General features: G+C 52.2%; 1 protein-coding gene across 1 annotated transcript; it reads left to right on the forward strand.

Moving 5' to 3' along the window:
• Positions 1-2145: 2145 nt before the first annotated feature.
• LOC148093147 (UL16-binding protein 3-like) lies at positions 2146-7099 on the forward strand. Its single transcript, XM_087817200.1, has 3 exons — positions 2146-2588; positions 6222-6476; positions 6697-7099. The coding sequence occupies exons 1-3, from the start codon at positions 2489-2491 to the stop codon at positions 7050-7052; spliced, it is 711 nt and encodes a 236-aa protein (XP_087673326.1). The 5' UTR covers positions 2146-2488; the 3' UTR covers positions 7053-7099.
• The last annotated feature ends 6569 nt before the right edge of the window (positions 7100-13668 follow it).

A 13668-nucleotide genomic window follows, 5' to 3' on the forward strand; every position in this document is an offset into this window, starting at 1 on the left:
GAGTGCTGGATTTAAGTAATAAAACCAAAGACAAAACACAAGGATAAATAATTAGGAGGCTAAAAGCACCCTCTCTAGACAGAGGCTTTATCCCTTGCCAATTTAGAGAAAGGAGCCACTTCTGAGACCTGTAACCCATTACCAGCAAGAGAGGCCAGATTCCAATGAGAAAGGATCCTTCGGGTTGACAGCAAGTGCCATATGGCCATTGACTCAGGTAAGTTACACTGGGAAGCACAAACTACCCAGACATCCACATTGCACCTAGTGTGTGAGTTGGCATCATCCCTGGAGACGAGAGGTATTATCATGGGCCCTGTTATGAAAGTGGTGCATGGGGGTGGGGCCCAGGTAATGAACAGACAGCTGTCCCTGGCCCTGCTCTCAGTGGTGTCATTTGGTTCAGCAACCACACAGTGGTCATTTCACATTCCCCGGATTTGTAACAGGAATAGAAAACCTTTTTGATAGCCAGTTACTTGTGGTTTCAGGGCTACACAGTAGTGAAATTCAGTTACAACCTTCTTACGTTTTCTCCTCTTTCCTCCAAGTAGGTGGTTGAAACAGTATCTTACTCTCTATGAAATAACAGAGGAGTGTCCACGGTTAAACCCTCTCTAAGGATGCGGGGTTGTGATCCTTTTCCTAGCTCTATCCCTTTGCCAGCCTGGAGAAGACTTTCTATAGATGGGTATGTATTAAATAGTTTAGGCTTTGAAGACAGAAGCCTGCTGCAACTACTCAGGCTTGCTGCAGGGAGACCCACACCAGTTGAAGAGGCTCCTGGTAAAATACTAGGACCTGGTAGAGGTGAGGCCTCTGGATGTGAGCTATCAGAGTTGCCCATCATGACTGACATGAGGTCAGATAGGCCCAGCAGTCATAAGATAGAAGTAATTCTTTGGGCTTTGAAAGGAGCAGGGACACAGGGAACATACAAGATGTAGAGACAAGTGTCCCTGATCTCGACACCAGAAATGTTGCATGGGCACTACCCTTGGGCTGCCCCCATGACTGCCTGCAGTGTCTCAAAGACCCTCTTGGACCAAGGAATCCAGCCTAGGGAACAAAGTGGAGCAGTGTCCTGTTCCTGTGGGACCCACATCCTCTCACAACGACTACCCAGTAGCCACAGGCAGGATGGTGACAACTTCTGGCTCTTCAGCACACAGCCATCTGGTTGGTCAGGACCCCCAAACCTGGGACACCCTATATACTCTAAATGTTGGGTCAGCAAAGTAGTACAGGGGCCATATGTTGTCCCCCATTTCTTTGCATGTCGTCTTGGGGTGCTATTGCACCATAAAGGTGGAGATGTGTAGTGTATATAGAGACAGAGAGTTAAGTGGCCTGCAAAGACCAGAACATTCGCCATCTGTCCTTTAGATAGAAAGTTGGCAGACTGTCGCCTAAATCAATGACTATATGTTGTGGGTCCTCGGTGAGTGGAAAAGGGGATTTGGGATGAAAGGATCCAGAGAGAGTGCCCTTCCTCAGCATCATTCCCAGCATCATACTTTGAAAAAATGTGCTTTCCTGTTCCTCCTGCTCTAGGTTCCCCGGGTCAGGCGCAGAGGTTTTTGCTGTGTGTGTCCTCAGGCCAGGGGATAAGGTGTCCCTTGGGGGAAGAAGCGGTTAGGGTCACTTCACAGACGAGAAGGTATTGGAGGCATCTGTGTTCTTGGGACCCCAAAGAACTGGGTCATAAAACGGGGCGAGCTGGAAGGGGAGCAGTAGTTGGTGAGGGAAAGCGTCTGAAATGAGCGCCTGGGGCTGCAGGTCCTGGAGCCCTCTGGCTGAGCCGCTGGGAGGGTCCAGGGTGAAGGCTTCAAGAGGGGGGCTTTGTGGTTTGGGGTCAAGTTGTGAGCAGGGTAGGGGCGTGTTTGCTGGTCGCCGGGGCTGGCGATCCCTGGAGAACACCCCGGGTCCCGCCCACCGCCCACCGCCCACCGCCCACCGCCGGGACGCCCTCCGCTGGGGGGCCCTGGTTCCTGCAGCCCGGGACGCGCGCAGGCGGAGGGGCGGGGAGCTCGGGCTGGCGGTGATTTTGAAGTTAGGCCTTGTGGCCGCGGCACGCTCGGCGCAGTCGAGATCCTGAGTTGAGAGCCGAGCCAATCGCCGGCCGCTCTTTCCGCCTCCGAGTTTACGGCGAAACTGAGCTCTCCGCCCGCCTCTGACGCCTGGATGTGGGTTCTGCCCGAGTGCAGCTCCATCGGCCTCTGAAGCCAGGAGCCCCGGTTCTGCGACTCCAGGTGGAGCTCCGTCCGCTGAAACAGGTGGCGGCCGGGCGTGGAGAAGAGGGCGGGGCGCGGCGAGTTTAGGACGCCGGCTTTCCGGGCTAATTTTCTGGCAGTACTTTCGTCTCGGCCCAGATCTCTGCGTGTCGAAGGCCACCATCCCGGCAGATCGCGCTGTGCGGAGGCTTGCGGGGCTTTTCCCACGCCGTCCGCGCGTCACCGCCCCCGCCGCGCGCCCACTGCCGCTCGCCATGCCCAGGACCCCCGGCTCCGAGTTCATTGTCGTCCTCGCGGCTCTGGCTGTGCTGCCCGACTGTCCGTGGGCAGCTGACTGTCTCTGGGCGCACGGAGGTGAGTTCAGGGTGCAGCCTTCAGCGGGCTGGGGGCGGGGAGGGGAGGAAGCGCAGGGGGACGGGCCTGGGCCCTTTCAGCTCCCGCTCGGGACGGAGCCCCCAAGGCGGTTCCAGCACTTTTCGCCGGTAGCACCGCGGCCCCCGCCGCCCCCTCCCAACTCGGGCCATCCCCGCGATTCCGGCGGATTCCCCTCCCCCACCCCCCACCGGCTCTTTTCCGTTTTGGCGACCGGGGCAGGTTTCGGCGTCCTGGCAAGAAGGACCACGAGAGCTGCTAGAAGTGACAGGGCCAGCTCGCCGGAGGGAAGCGAGCAGGGAGGGGGAGGGCGCGGCGAGAACCTGCTGCCACGGGCGCGTGACTTCCCCAGGCCGCCCTCCTGCCCCGGGTGCAAGTCCTGCTTCTGCGGAACTGGGAGCCCCTGTCCCAGGGCCCGGGCGTCTCCTCAGGGTCGCCACCCACAGGCAGACACCCGTGCGCCCCTCCCCTTCTCACGGGACGTTCCCCAGCAAGCCCCCATCGTCGGCACCGCCCGCCCCCTTGAGCTTTCCAACCCGCGCTGCCGGAGGTCCCGGCGCCTGCAGCCCGGCTGAGCTGACTGCACCGGCCGCCTCCCCTAACGAGCCGCTGCGCTCCAGCCCTGGCCTTCCGAGCCGCTCTGCCACCAGCCAGGCCGAGTCCCGTGCAGTGCTGCTCTTCCACGGCAGCCGCTGCTCCCCTCCCCGGCTCACCCCGTGTTGCTACCCAGTTCCTTGGGGTCCCAGGAACACCAGTACCTCCAGCACCTTCTCATCGGTGAAGTGGCCCTAACCATTTCCTCTCCCAGGTGGCATATCTGTGCCCTGGCCTGAGGGCACACACTGCAAAAGCCTGTGCACCTGGCCCAGGGAACCTAGGGCAGGAGGGACAGGCATGACCTGGGAATGACGGTGAGGAAGGGCACCCTCTCTCTGCCCTTTCATCCCAAACCCACATTTTCCACCCACGGAGGAGGCAGCATCATGTGAAGGCCGTAGATTAAGGCAGAAGTGCGCAGACTTTTTCTATAAAGGGCAAGTAGTAAATATTTTTATCTTTGCAGACCTCTTGGTATCTCTGTATGCACTAGGCACCTCCACGTTTGTGGTGCCAAAGCAGCCAAAGGCAAGATACAAACAACTGGGGGGCCAGATGTGGCCACTCTGCTAGTTTCCTGACCCCAGATTTAGGGTATATAGGGAGTCCCCTATGTGGGTGACCACACCCCTAGGGAATCATCTCCCAGGGTGCCTCTGCTGAGTGTTGAAGAGCCTGTGGCTTCTGGGTGGAGTGAATGTGAGAGGATGTGGGTCCCACAGACAGGGGTCAGTGCTCCCCTCCTCTCTGTAGACTGGATTCATTGGTGGAAGGGGGCCATTAGAGACACTCCATGAAGCCATAGGTGTGAGCATAGGGTGGTGCTGGTACATTTTGGTGTCAAGATTGGGGCCTCTGCTTCTGTATCTCATTTGTTGCCTGTGACCCTGCTCATTTCAGTGCCAGAAAAGTCACAGTGTCTCATGAGCACTCGGCCTACCTTAGCTAATGACGCTCATGATGGGCGACTGATATCCCATAGCCAGGGGCCTCGTCTCTACCAGACCTCTTTAAATGCTGTGGAATTCCCTGTTGCAAGGGCTATGGCCTTCGTCAGCCCCTATGGATCTGCAATATGATTCTCCTATTAGGATGCCTTCAAGTCCAGATAGCAACTTTCCCTAGCACTGATTCCTCCAGTATCCCAGATTCTGTGGATCTTAGGGCCCGAGGGGCAGGTCCAGCCACACTCAATCATTCGTGTATTGTCTGTGGCTTCTTTCATGCTACAACAGCAGAGGTGAGTAGTGGCAAAGAGGCCTGTGGTCTGCACAGGCTAAACTCTTTGGCAGCTAGATAATGAGAGAAAGTCTCCAGACCAGATTGTTACTAAATGGCTGTAGGATAGGGATCATGTCCTGCATCCTTAAGGGTTTAAGGTTGGTCCTCCTCTCATTCATATTATCCAGGATAAAATACTGGTTTAGCATTCTATTTAGAGCAAAGGGAAGACAGTTTGCCAATATTGTACTTAAATTTCCCTGCCTTGGTAGTAGTCCTGAGCCCACAAGTAATTCAATAACTACAAAGATTTTCTATTCCTATTACACATCTGGGAAATATGATAAGGACCACAGTGTGGATATGGACCAATAACACGCCTGGGAGCAGGACCTGGGACAGGTGTGTGTTCATTCCCTGGCCCCATGCATCACTTTAGATCCCTGTGGATGATGTCAACTCATACACGGGATCAAATATGAGAGCGTAAGTCGTTTCTGCTTCCCAGTGCACACTAAGCTGAGTCAATGGCCACATGGGCCTTTGGGGAAGGCCTGCGGGACTTCTGTGCTTGGTGCGGTGTTGAGAGGCCCCTCCTCATTGCAGCCTTGCCCCTCCTTCTGGTAGTGAGTTCTGGCCCTGAGAAGTGGCTCAGTTCTGGGAACTGGGCAAAGGATTCAGTCTTATGCTGGGAGGCTGCTTTCAGCCTCCTGATCACCCATTCTTGTGTTTGTCTCTGTTTGTTTTAATTATTTAAATCCAGCAGTAAGTACCCAGGTTGAATGTCCATCCATTTTGCCTCTAGGATCCCCCTGTTCTGTGAGCCATAGTCAGAGCTCTCTGTGGTTGAGGCCCTGGCTGCATTTGCCACCTTCCTAGTCATTGTGATGCTCATAACTCCTTTGCTCCTGACACAAGCACCTGTACCTGTGACTTATCATTTCAACGTGTTCCATCCCCATTACTACTGGCAGCCTTTTTGGGGAACACCAACTCCTACCACCATTCCTGACCTTGAGCAAAGTCATCAGCGAGCTTTTGGAGAGTTCTGGTGCTCTTCTCCTCCATGCTTTCCCCATCGGCTTGATCAACCCGAGTCTAGCTTCAGGCTTCCCCATGGAGCATGGTTGACTGGACACTTTCTGCCTTTGCATGTTATATCCCCCCTGGCATATCCACTTCTCTGAGCCCTCTGATCCCTTCCTCTTCCACCTGCCTCTGAAGTTCCTGCTTTTCCGTGCCATGCACTATAGCCATGCCTTCCTCCAAGCTTGCAAGGTCCATCCTAGCAGCAGGTTAGCACCATCTCCCAGGGCTGTGCTACTTCATGACCCACAGTTGCAAACTGTTCCTTTAACCTGGAGATCTGTCTCCATCCCCCACCCCACTGTCACAGCTTCCTCAGGAGCGGCCCCTACATGCTCTCCATGTTCTTGCAGGCACTGGTCTCATTTCTGACAGTCCTTTGGCATCGAGACCTTTCCTCCGTAGCCACTTGGCATGTCCCTGCATTGGTTATGGGCTGATGATGGGTATTGATTGGCATAGTGAACAGAGGGGACATATCTGGAGATGTGTGGTTTCTTGCCAGGCAGAGGCTTGCTGGTCCTCCTCAAGCAATGGAGGGGCACTAGCCTTCACCTGGTGAAGGGAGAAGCCTGGCAGGGTCAGTCCTTGCTCTGCCAGCCCAGCCATCGGGGGCAGGGGCTGAGGTGTTGCTGTCACAGAGATGGGGGAGGTAGTGCCTTGGGTCCTCTTCTGCCAACCTCAGCTGTCACCTGCATTTTTTCTTTCCAGATGATCACCGTCTTCACTATGATTTCAGCATTGCTTTCAATAAACAGCCACGGTGTATGGTTCAAGGCCAGCTGGATGGAAAGAATTATCTCTCCTATGACTGTGGAATCGATAAGGTCATATGTATGGATTTCCTGAGCGCGGACGTAATGGCCACAGATGTCTGGAAAGATCAGACTAAGACGCTGAGGGACATGGGGGACTTGATCAGACAGCACCTGTCTGACACAGAACCGGAGAAATACGCAGACGGAGGTAAGTTAGAAAATCCAGCTGCAGAAGTGAGCAGATTGTGGGGTTAGCTATATTGATTGTAGTCACATGAAAAATAAAATTGGATGTTGGGCCTTCTCCTGTGGCCCAGCAGAAAGGTCGGGGAGAACAGGGCAGGAGTGGAAGGGTTCAGGGGGGTGGACCCCAGGTGGGGACAAAGGACTTGTCAAGAGCAGAGGTTGACGTCTCTCTTGCGGGGCAGCTCCCTTCGCCCTGCAGGTCAGGATGATTTGTCAGTGCACAGCCGGTGGACGCACCAGGGGGTCTTGGGAGTTTTTCTCGGACGGACAGAGGCTCCTTGTGTTTGACGCTGAGAGAGGAGAGTATAGAGCCAATAATTCCCGAGGTGAACAGATGAAAGACGAGTGGGAGAGGGACGATGATTTGACCAAGGCCTTCAATTTCTACTCAACGAGAGACTGCCAGGGCTGGCTGCAGTTCCTGGTGCCCTGGAAGAAAGAGCTGGAGACAGCAGGTAACGGGACACAGGGACGGAGGGGCCATTCTCTCGAGGACAGACTGAACTGCCGCAGTGTGTGTGTGCATGAGTGTATGTGAGTTTGTGTCTGTGAGCATGTATGAGTGTGTGTGTGTCTGTGAGAGTGTCTGTGTGTGTGTGTGCATGAGTGTCTAAGTGTGAACGTGTGTGTGTGAGCATATCTGTGTGTTTCTGAGTGTGAGCATGTGTGTGTGTGTCAGCATGTGTGTGAGTGTATGTGAGTGTGTGTGCATGAGTGTCTGAGTGTCTGAGTGTGAGCATGTGTGTGTGTCAGCATGTGTGTGAGTGTATGTGAGACTGTGTCTGAGTGTGAGCATGTGTGTGTGTCAGCATGTGTGTGAGTGTATGTGAGAGTGTGTCTGAGTGTGAGCATGTGTGTTTGTGAGCATGTCTGTGTGTTTCTGAGTGTGAGCATGTGTTTGTGTCAGCATGTGTGTGAGTGTATGTGAGAGTGTGTCTGAGTGTGAGCATGTGTGTGTGTGAGTGTGTCTGGGTGTGAGCATGTGTGTCAGTGTCTGCGTGAGAGTGTGTGTGTGAGTGTGTGTGTGTTTGAAAGTGTGACTCCTCCGTGGTCAGTTCTTGGGGAATAACGGCCGTGGGTGTGTTCCACAAGCCCCCTTTCCCTCCTCACGTCTCTCCCCCACTGCAAATAACTTGCGCCACGCCCTGTGGATTTCCTCCTGCCCAAACATGAGGGCATCTCTCTGTTTTCAGACCCGTTCCTTGTGCTGTTCTGTCTTCTCAGCATCACTTTCCTTTGCGTCTCACCTGGTCTTTTTCTGGAAATGCTTCAAGTCCACCTCAAGCCAGCTCCTGAGAGGACTGCGCAGCCTCCTTACTCATGTCTCCTCTTCTGTCGCAGCAGGAGTGACTGGGTATATTGTAGCCCTGGCTTCCCCCATTAATGTACGAACCCCAAGGGGACAGGGCCCATCTCCTCTCTTTGTTCCGCCCCAGGGTCTGTCACAGTGCCTGCCACACTTAGAGGGGTAGGAACTGTGTGCATTGTGGGATTACCGGGGGCAGCAGGCGAGAGGAGGCATCTCCTGAGATTTGGGTTCTGCACAGAGTGTCATTCTTTTGTTTCCATTTCAGCTGCACCAACTACAGCCACCGCCACAGCCACAGCCCCGTCCAAAGCCACAACCAACACTCACATCACCTTGATTGTCTCTGTGATCCTCACCTGCTTGGTCATGGTTGGCTGGTAACAGGTACTAAGAGCAGAATGAAGTGGGAAGTGAGGGGCGGATGGCCTGAGTGAGGACAGGGAAAGGTGAATTCCCAGCCTGTCCCTGCCCTCTCACTGAAATTTCTCCTCCTGGAAATGAGACCAGGAGAGTAACACATATTGCTTGGTAGCAATAGCTTGGACAAGTTCAGCCCTGAGATCTGCTGTCTCCTTACTGTTAATGCCAGTGGGAAAAAGAGGGGCCCACGCCAAGGCTCAAGGCCTAATGATGCTAAAGGGGTTTAGTGATTGCAGTCCTGGCTCACATTCTGTTTGGGAGAGTGTATTTGGACCCAGTGTGGGTGGTGTGGGGACAGCAGGCACACAGGACGTGGGCAATACTCACATTCAGGTGAGAGCAGCATGGTGGCTCCATGTGATGTGTCCAGGGGAAGGGAATGTGCAGGAAGCTAAGAGGAGAGGGGCCTGGGTGTAATTGCAGGAAGAGGGGTGGAAGGCCTTGCAGACCCAACTCGAAAGGCTGGAGCTCGTGGCTGAGTTCCCAGAAAACGTTGCTTCAAGCACGTCAGGTAAGGCAGCAGGCTAACCTTAGGGACTGTGCAGGACAAGGTTAGAAGGAGGTGAGATCTCAGTGAACCCCTGGGATTCCTGGCTGAGCCCTGGTGCAGTCCCCTGGCAGCCATCCTCCCCCACACTCCAGACTCTGAGCCAGAGAGGGGCCCCAGCCTTGAGCAGAGGTGACTCGGGAGCTAAGGGTGGCTGAGTTGTTAGTGGAGTTGGATGCTGACACTGACAAGCAAGGATGGATGGGCAGGGCAGGGCAGTCACTCCCAGAGTCCTGTGCTGGTACTAGGGCGAGGAGAGAGGAGGGGAATGACGGATGTTTGTCTGCAACCCTCCCCAGTGCTAGAGGAACCAGGATGCAGGCCCCTCTGTTTGGACAGGGCGCCCATGGGTGCTTTAGAATCAGGACTTTAGTAGAGGGAACAGAGCAATTCATTTGCACCTTAAGTCCTGAGCCCCACCTGTCATTAACAGGACTTGGGTCTGACTGTCATGTGGTAAAGGAGGGCAGGACCCAGGCTGGTGGTGAGAACTGAGGGGAAATACATGCATCTCAGTGAGGGTGGGGCTGTGAGATGGAAGTGAATGGGGTCGGTAGCCCAGGGGAACTGACCCAGGATTTCCAGAGCTGGTGGGACAAACACATGTTTCTTTTCTGATGACAGAAGATGCTGCTGCTCAGAAGCTCCTGAGAGTGTGATCTAGTTCAACATCTGTCCCTTCTGGTTGGCTGCCTTTCCAGCTCCAGCTGTTTACGTGTTGACCTGCAGGAGCTGCAGTCCTCGCAGCAAATGCAGAGACCTCGAGAGGATTGTGAGGATGCAGCAGATGCAATATTCCTGTCCTGTATTCAATGGGGAATATGTCAACTCTGCACTTTTTCCCACACTTGGTTCCATTTTTTCTTGGTGGAATTGTTGGGCTCTTGCACTTAGTCTTCTCACTGCTTGCACAAGAAGTCTCACCAAAGAGATGATTTTCCGTGTTCCCTTTGGTTGTGGAAATGAGGTGGATCTGCATCGGGACCTTGTTCTTGCAAATGGTGCTGATAGTGAAACACCCGTGAAAACTCAGAACCTCAGGGATTCTTTGTATGTCCTGGTCGAACCTCACCAGGTTTTACAAGGAAAAATGATATTTATGATAGTTACTTTTAGGAACTTTCCCCTATGTAATGCTATTTAACTGTATATCTCTCTATAAAATATTACTATAAAATATACTTACTTAGGAATTGTGTTTGATACACACAGAATTTTAGGTGGTTATTGTTTGTTTGTCTACGCCATAGAGTAAATAAAACCAGGGATTCTGCTAGATTGGAATGGAACCAGAATTTACCATCTGAGTCTCATCATGAGAAGTGGAATAAAATCCTCATATGGACCTTAAGGAATGAGGATTTTTCTGATTTATCCCAGCACACTCCACCCAGGCAGTGACTTCCCTGTGATCGCCATCCCTCCACTCCCCTCCTTCAGTGAGAAGTAAGTCCTTATGGCTGAAACATCTCTACTTCTCAAAGTTGTTTAATCCCCTTATGACAAAGGATCAGTGTCCAGGATATGTAAGGAGCTCCGAGAAATAAATTGGATCCTGTAAATTCTCCAAAGATGTAGGAGCAAGGTTTGAGGAGTTCATGGATGGAAAATACACTTTGAAACGATTGAAAATCTCACAAAGAATCAAGGTAACACAAATGAAAAGTCCAATAGATACCCTTACACACCCACAAAATCGTCAAATAATTTTAAATTTGCCAACTGTAACCACTGGATGGGAAATAGAACAGCAGGAGTTACCTTTCATGGTCGTATGGGTATGGATGGGATGAATCAGCTCTGAAATACCATCTGACAGTGTCTAGGGCAGTGCACAGTATGCGCATCGCCCTGGGACTCTGAGAGTCAGTTCCAGTCTTACAAACATGGGCCAAAATGTATGTAGATATTTGCTGCTGCTGTTGTTGCAGCATTTTTTTGTCATAGCAAAAAATTAGCAACACATTAAATAGCCAGCAAAAGGAAAATCTATGGAAAATGTTGGTAAAACATTTCTATTTCTTTCTACCTGGATGACTAAATAATCTAAACCACTGTCAAAGAGGAAACAAGCAAATTGCTGGATGAGAACTTTTAGATCTGGGAGATATATTAATGTTGATTTCTGGTTGTCCCATAAGAACAGTGGCCATCTGAATACAAATCTCTCCAGATATTTAAAAAAGTATACAAAGCACAGAAGGGGCAAATAAAACACTCCTAAACCACAACTTTGGCATGAGAAGGAGATGGGAAATGTCTCAATCCATCAGAGCCTTTTGCTGGACGTCATGGCGAATAGAGGACCCTCCTGGTGAACCTGGGTGGGACTAGGGATGTGATGGCCCTAGCGTACTGACGTGAAATCTATTTGATGATTGTATTGGGGGTGGTATAAGTGCCCAGGTTTCTAGGAAATGCGCTCTGTAGAGTGTAGCAGTGAGGGGATATTAGCAGCTCACTGCCCATAGCTGAGGAATAGACTTTCTCTAGCTGCACCTGTAATGTTTTTGTAAGATTTTTCTTGTTTGAAAAAATTTGGAAAAGTTTTTAAAAGTGAGAATTTAGGAAACACTCAATTTTCAGGATTTGAAGTATGAAGGGAAATACCTCAATAAATGCAGTACAGATGTGGAAAACTTGGGTCTCCCCTGTTTCCACCTCAGACCCTGCTCTTGTATAAAGACAGGCCTTGCCCCTTTGCTTCCTACTGACCCTTCTGTGCTCCAGAGGAACCGGCTTCTCCCTCCTGCACCTCAGCAGCATGGTCAGCCAGGCCTGCAATGGGAGGTGTGCAAATGCACTTTTACAGGCCTGACCCCTCACTGTGATGCAGGGGCCTCCATGCAACCCAGTCAGAGAGAAGGGCTTTGCAGCTCTTCTGAGATGGATCAACCCTCTAAGTGGTGCGCGTGCGTGTGTGTATTACTGGTATATTTTGCTTCTGGAACTCATGATTTCTGTTGGGGTTTCCCACACTTCCACCCTGTCCCATGCCCCCACCTGTCATCTCCTGTTCTCCTCTGCCCTGTGGTATGGCCGCCTTGGCCCCTCCTGCAGCTGTGATGTTCTGCCTGTGGACTAGGGTGCTAGGACACAGGGAGAGGAGAGGAGATGCTAATTTAGCCTGCAGACGTGTAAGAAGCTGGTGGACTTTGAGTTCAGGGGTTGCCCTCCACATGTTGGTGGGCCTTGAGAAATCAGTTGAAGGCCTGAGCAGAGCAGTAAGCTGACCACCGCCCCCTCCCAGGAAGAGGGACTTCTCCAGGCGACTGACTTCAGTCTTCATGTGCCCCACGGGCTCACCCTGCTCCAGACTGCTGGCCTACCCTACAGGTGTTGGACGTGGCAGCCGCCATAATCACACGACCTAATACTCTATTATTGATCTGTCTCTCTGTCTATCTTTCTGTCTGTCTATCTATCCACATCATTGTAGTCTGCTTGTGGAGAATCCTGACTAAAACAGGAGGGAAAGGCAGAATCACCCTAGCTCTGAAGGTACAGCCCAGTGGGAAGCAGAATACCTCTGCTCCCGACTTATCCCCAGGTCCTGCTGTGTCCTCTGTGCCTTGTCCCCACTGCTGGTCTGCTCATTGGAACCAATTTCTGATATTTACATAAATGCAGAGCTTCCTAGTCCTACAATATCTGTTCCATTTCGGCTCTGGGTCTTTCAATCTTTCCTTTGAAAGGCTCTGGTTAAACACGAAGCAGTTTCCTATTATACTCTTGCACTAGGTCTTCCCCTGTTCCCTTCTGCCTTTTCCAGGCCTTTCTGGCATGCACCTTCATTCCCAGAGGACTGACGGATTTGACCTTCCCGCTACTACTGGTATAATTAAGAAATGTGTTTCCGTGACCTGGCCTTGAACCTCACACTATGGTTGTCCATTGGTAGGAATGTTGAATTTTTAGCGACGAGAGGGAGCATTTGTGAAGGAAAAAAGGCAGGTAAGAGTTGGAGTTGAAAGAAAAGGAACCATAGGTACCTTTGCTCCATCTCTGTGACAGCAAGAGAACCCCTCTGATGGCCGGGCTGGCAGAGGAAGAACTAACCCTTCCCAACTCCTCCCTCCAGCAGGTGAAGGCGAGTGGCCCTCTCCTGTTCGAGGAGGACCATGCAGCCTCTGCTTGGCAGGAACCCAACGTCTCCAGATAGGTCCTGTCTGTGTCCTTCAGCTCAACACCCAGCATCAGAAAGTGCATAACAGATACGGGGGTTGCCAGGCCGGCTGGGGGAAGAAAAAGGCCTCGATGCCAGAGGATTGTCAGAAGCTACCCTGTGCCCCGTGGGGGGCTGTTGCCGAATAGGCGGGATGGTGGCGGTGGCTGATTAAGGAGAAAACCCAGTGTTGGAGAAGGGTAGAGTTGGCAACTATGTGGCAGGTGTTTGATGTACAGGTAGAACCGTAGGCAGGTACGTAGGTGGAGGTGCCAAAGAACCTACTCTCAGACCAGAAGAGAAAGGCACTTGTAACCATTTAATGAACTTCCCTCCATGGAGCTTTAAGCTACCAGGACAGAGGTCCCTCAACACCTTTAATCTCCTCAGCTCTCCTGTTGAAGAACTTGGTCTTCACAATGACGCTCTGCTTTGGGAGCTTTCCCTTCCCCAGAACTTTGTGATAGCTGGATCGCACCTCATCAGTGACAGGAGCACCTCTGACCTTGTTTTGGGAGTGTTTCCCCGGGTCAGTTCCTGGACCAAGGGTCACAGTTGATCAAGGCTGAGAGTCCTTCAGAAGCCCTGCTTCCTCTTGAAGTGGGAATGACTCATACCAACTCCCCAGCACGTGAGTGATCCTGGTCGATGAGTAGTGTGATCCGAGTGATGAGTAGTCGATGCTGTGACGGTGCTCGCCACCAGCATCACGT

Source organism: Miniopterus natalensis, chromosome 5 (assembly GCF_054644295.1).
Source record: "Miniopterus natalensis isolate mMinNat1 chromosome 5, mMinNat1.hap1, whole genome shotgun sequence".
Taxonomy (NCBI): Eukaryota; Metazoa; Chordata; class Mammalia; order Chiroptera; family Miniopteridae; genus Miniopterus; species Miniopterus natalensis.

What these genes read in the sequence shown, in the direction of transcription:
- LOC148093147 (XM_087817200.1), top strand. Translation starts at nt 2,489, where the DNA reads ATGCCCAGGACCCCCGGCTCCGAGTTCATTGTCGTCCTCGCGGCTCTG. An exon ending in CTGTCTCTGGGCGCACGGAG is followed by an intron (nt 2,589 to 6,221) that starts GTGAGTTCAGGG and finishes TTTTCTTTCCAG; the next exon opens with ATGATCACCGTCTTCACTAT. An exon ending in GGAGAAATACGCAGACGGAG is followed by an intron (nt 6,477 to 6,696) that starts GTAAGTTAGAAA and finishes CTTGCGGGGCAG; the next exon opens with CTCCCTTCGCCCTGCAGGTC.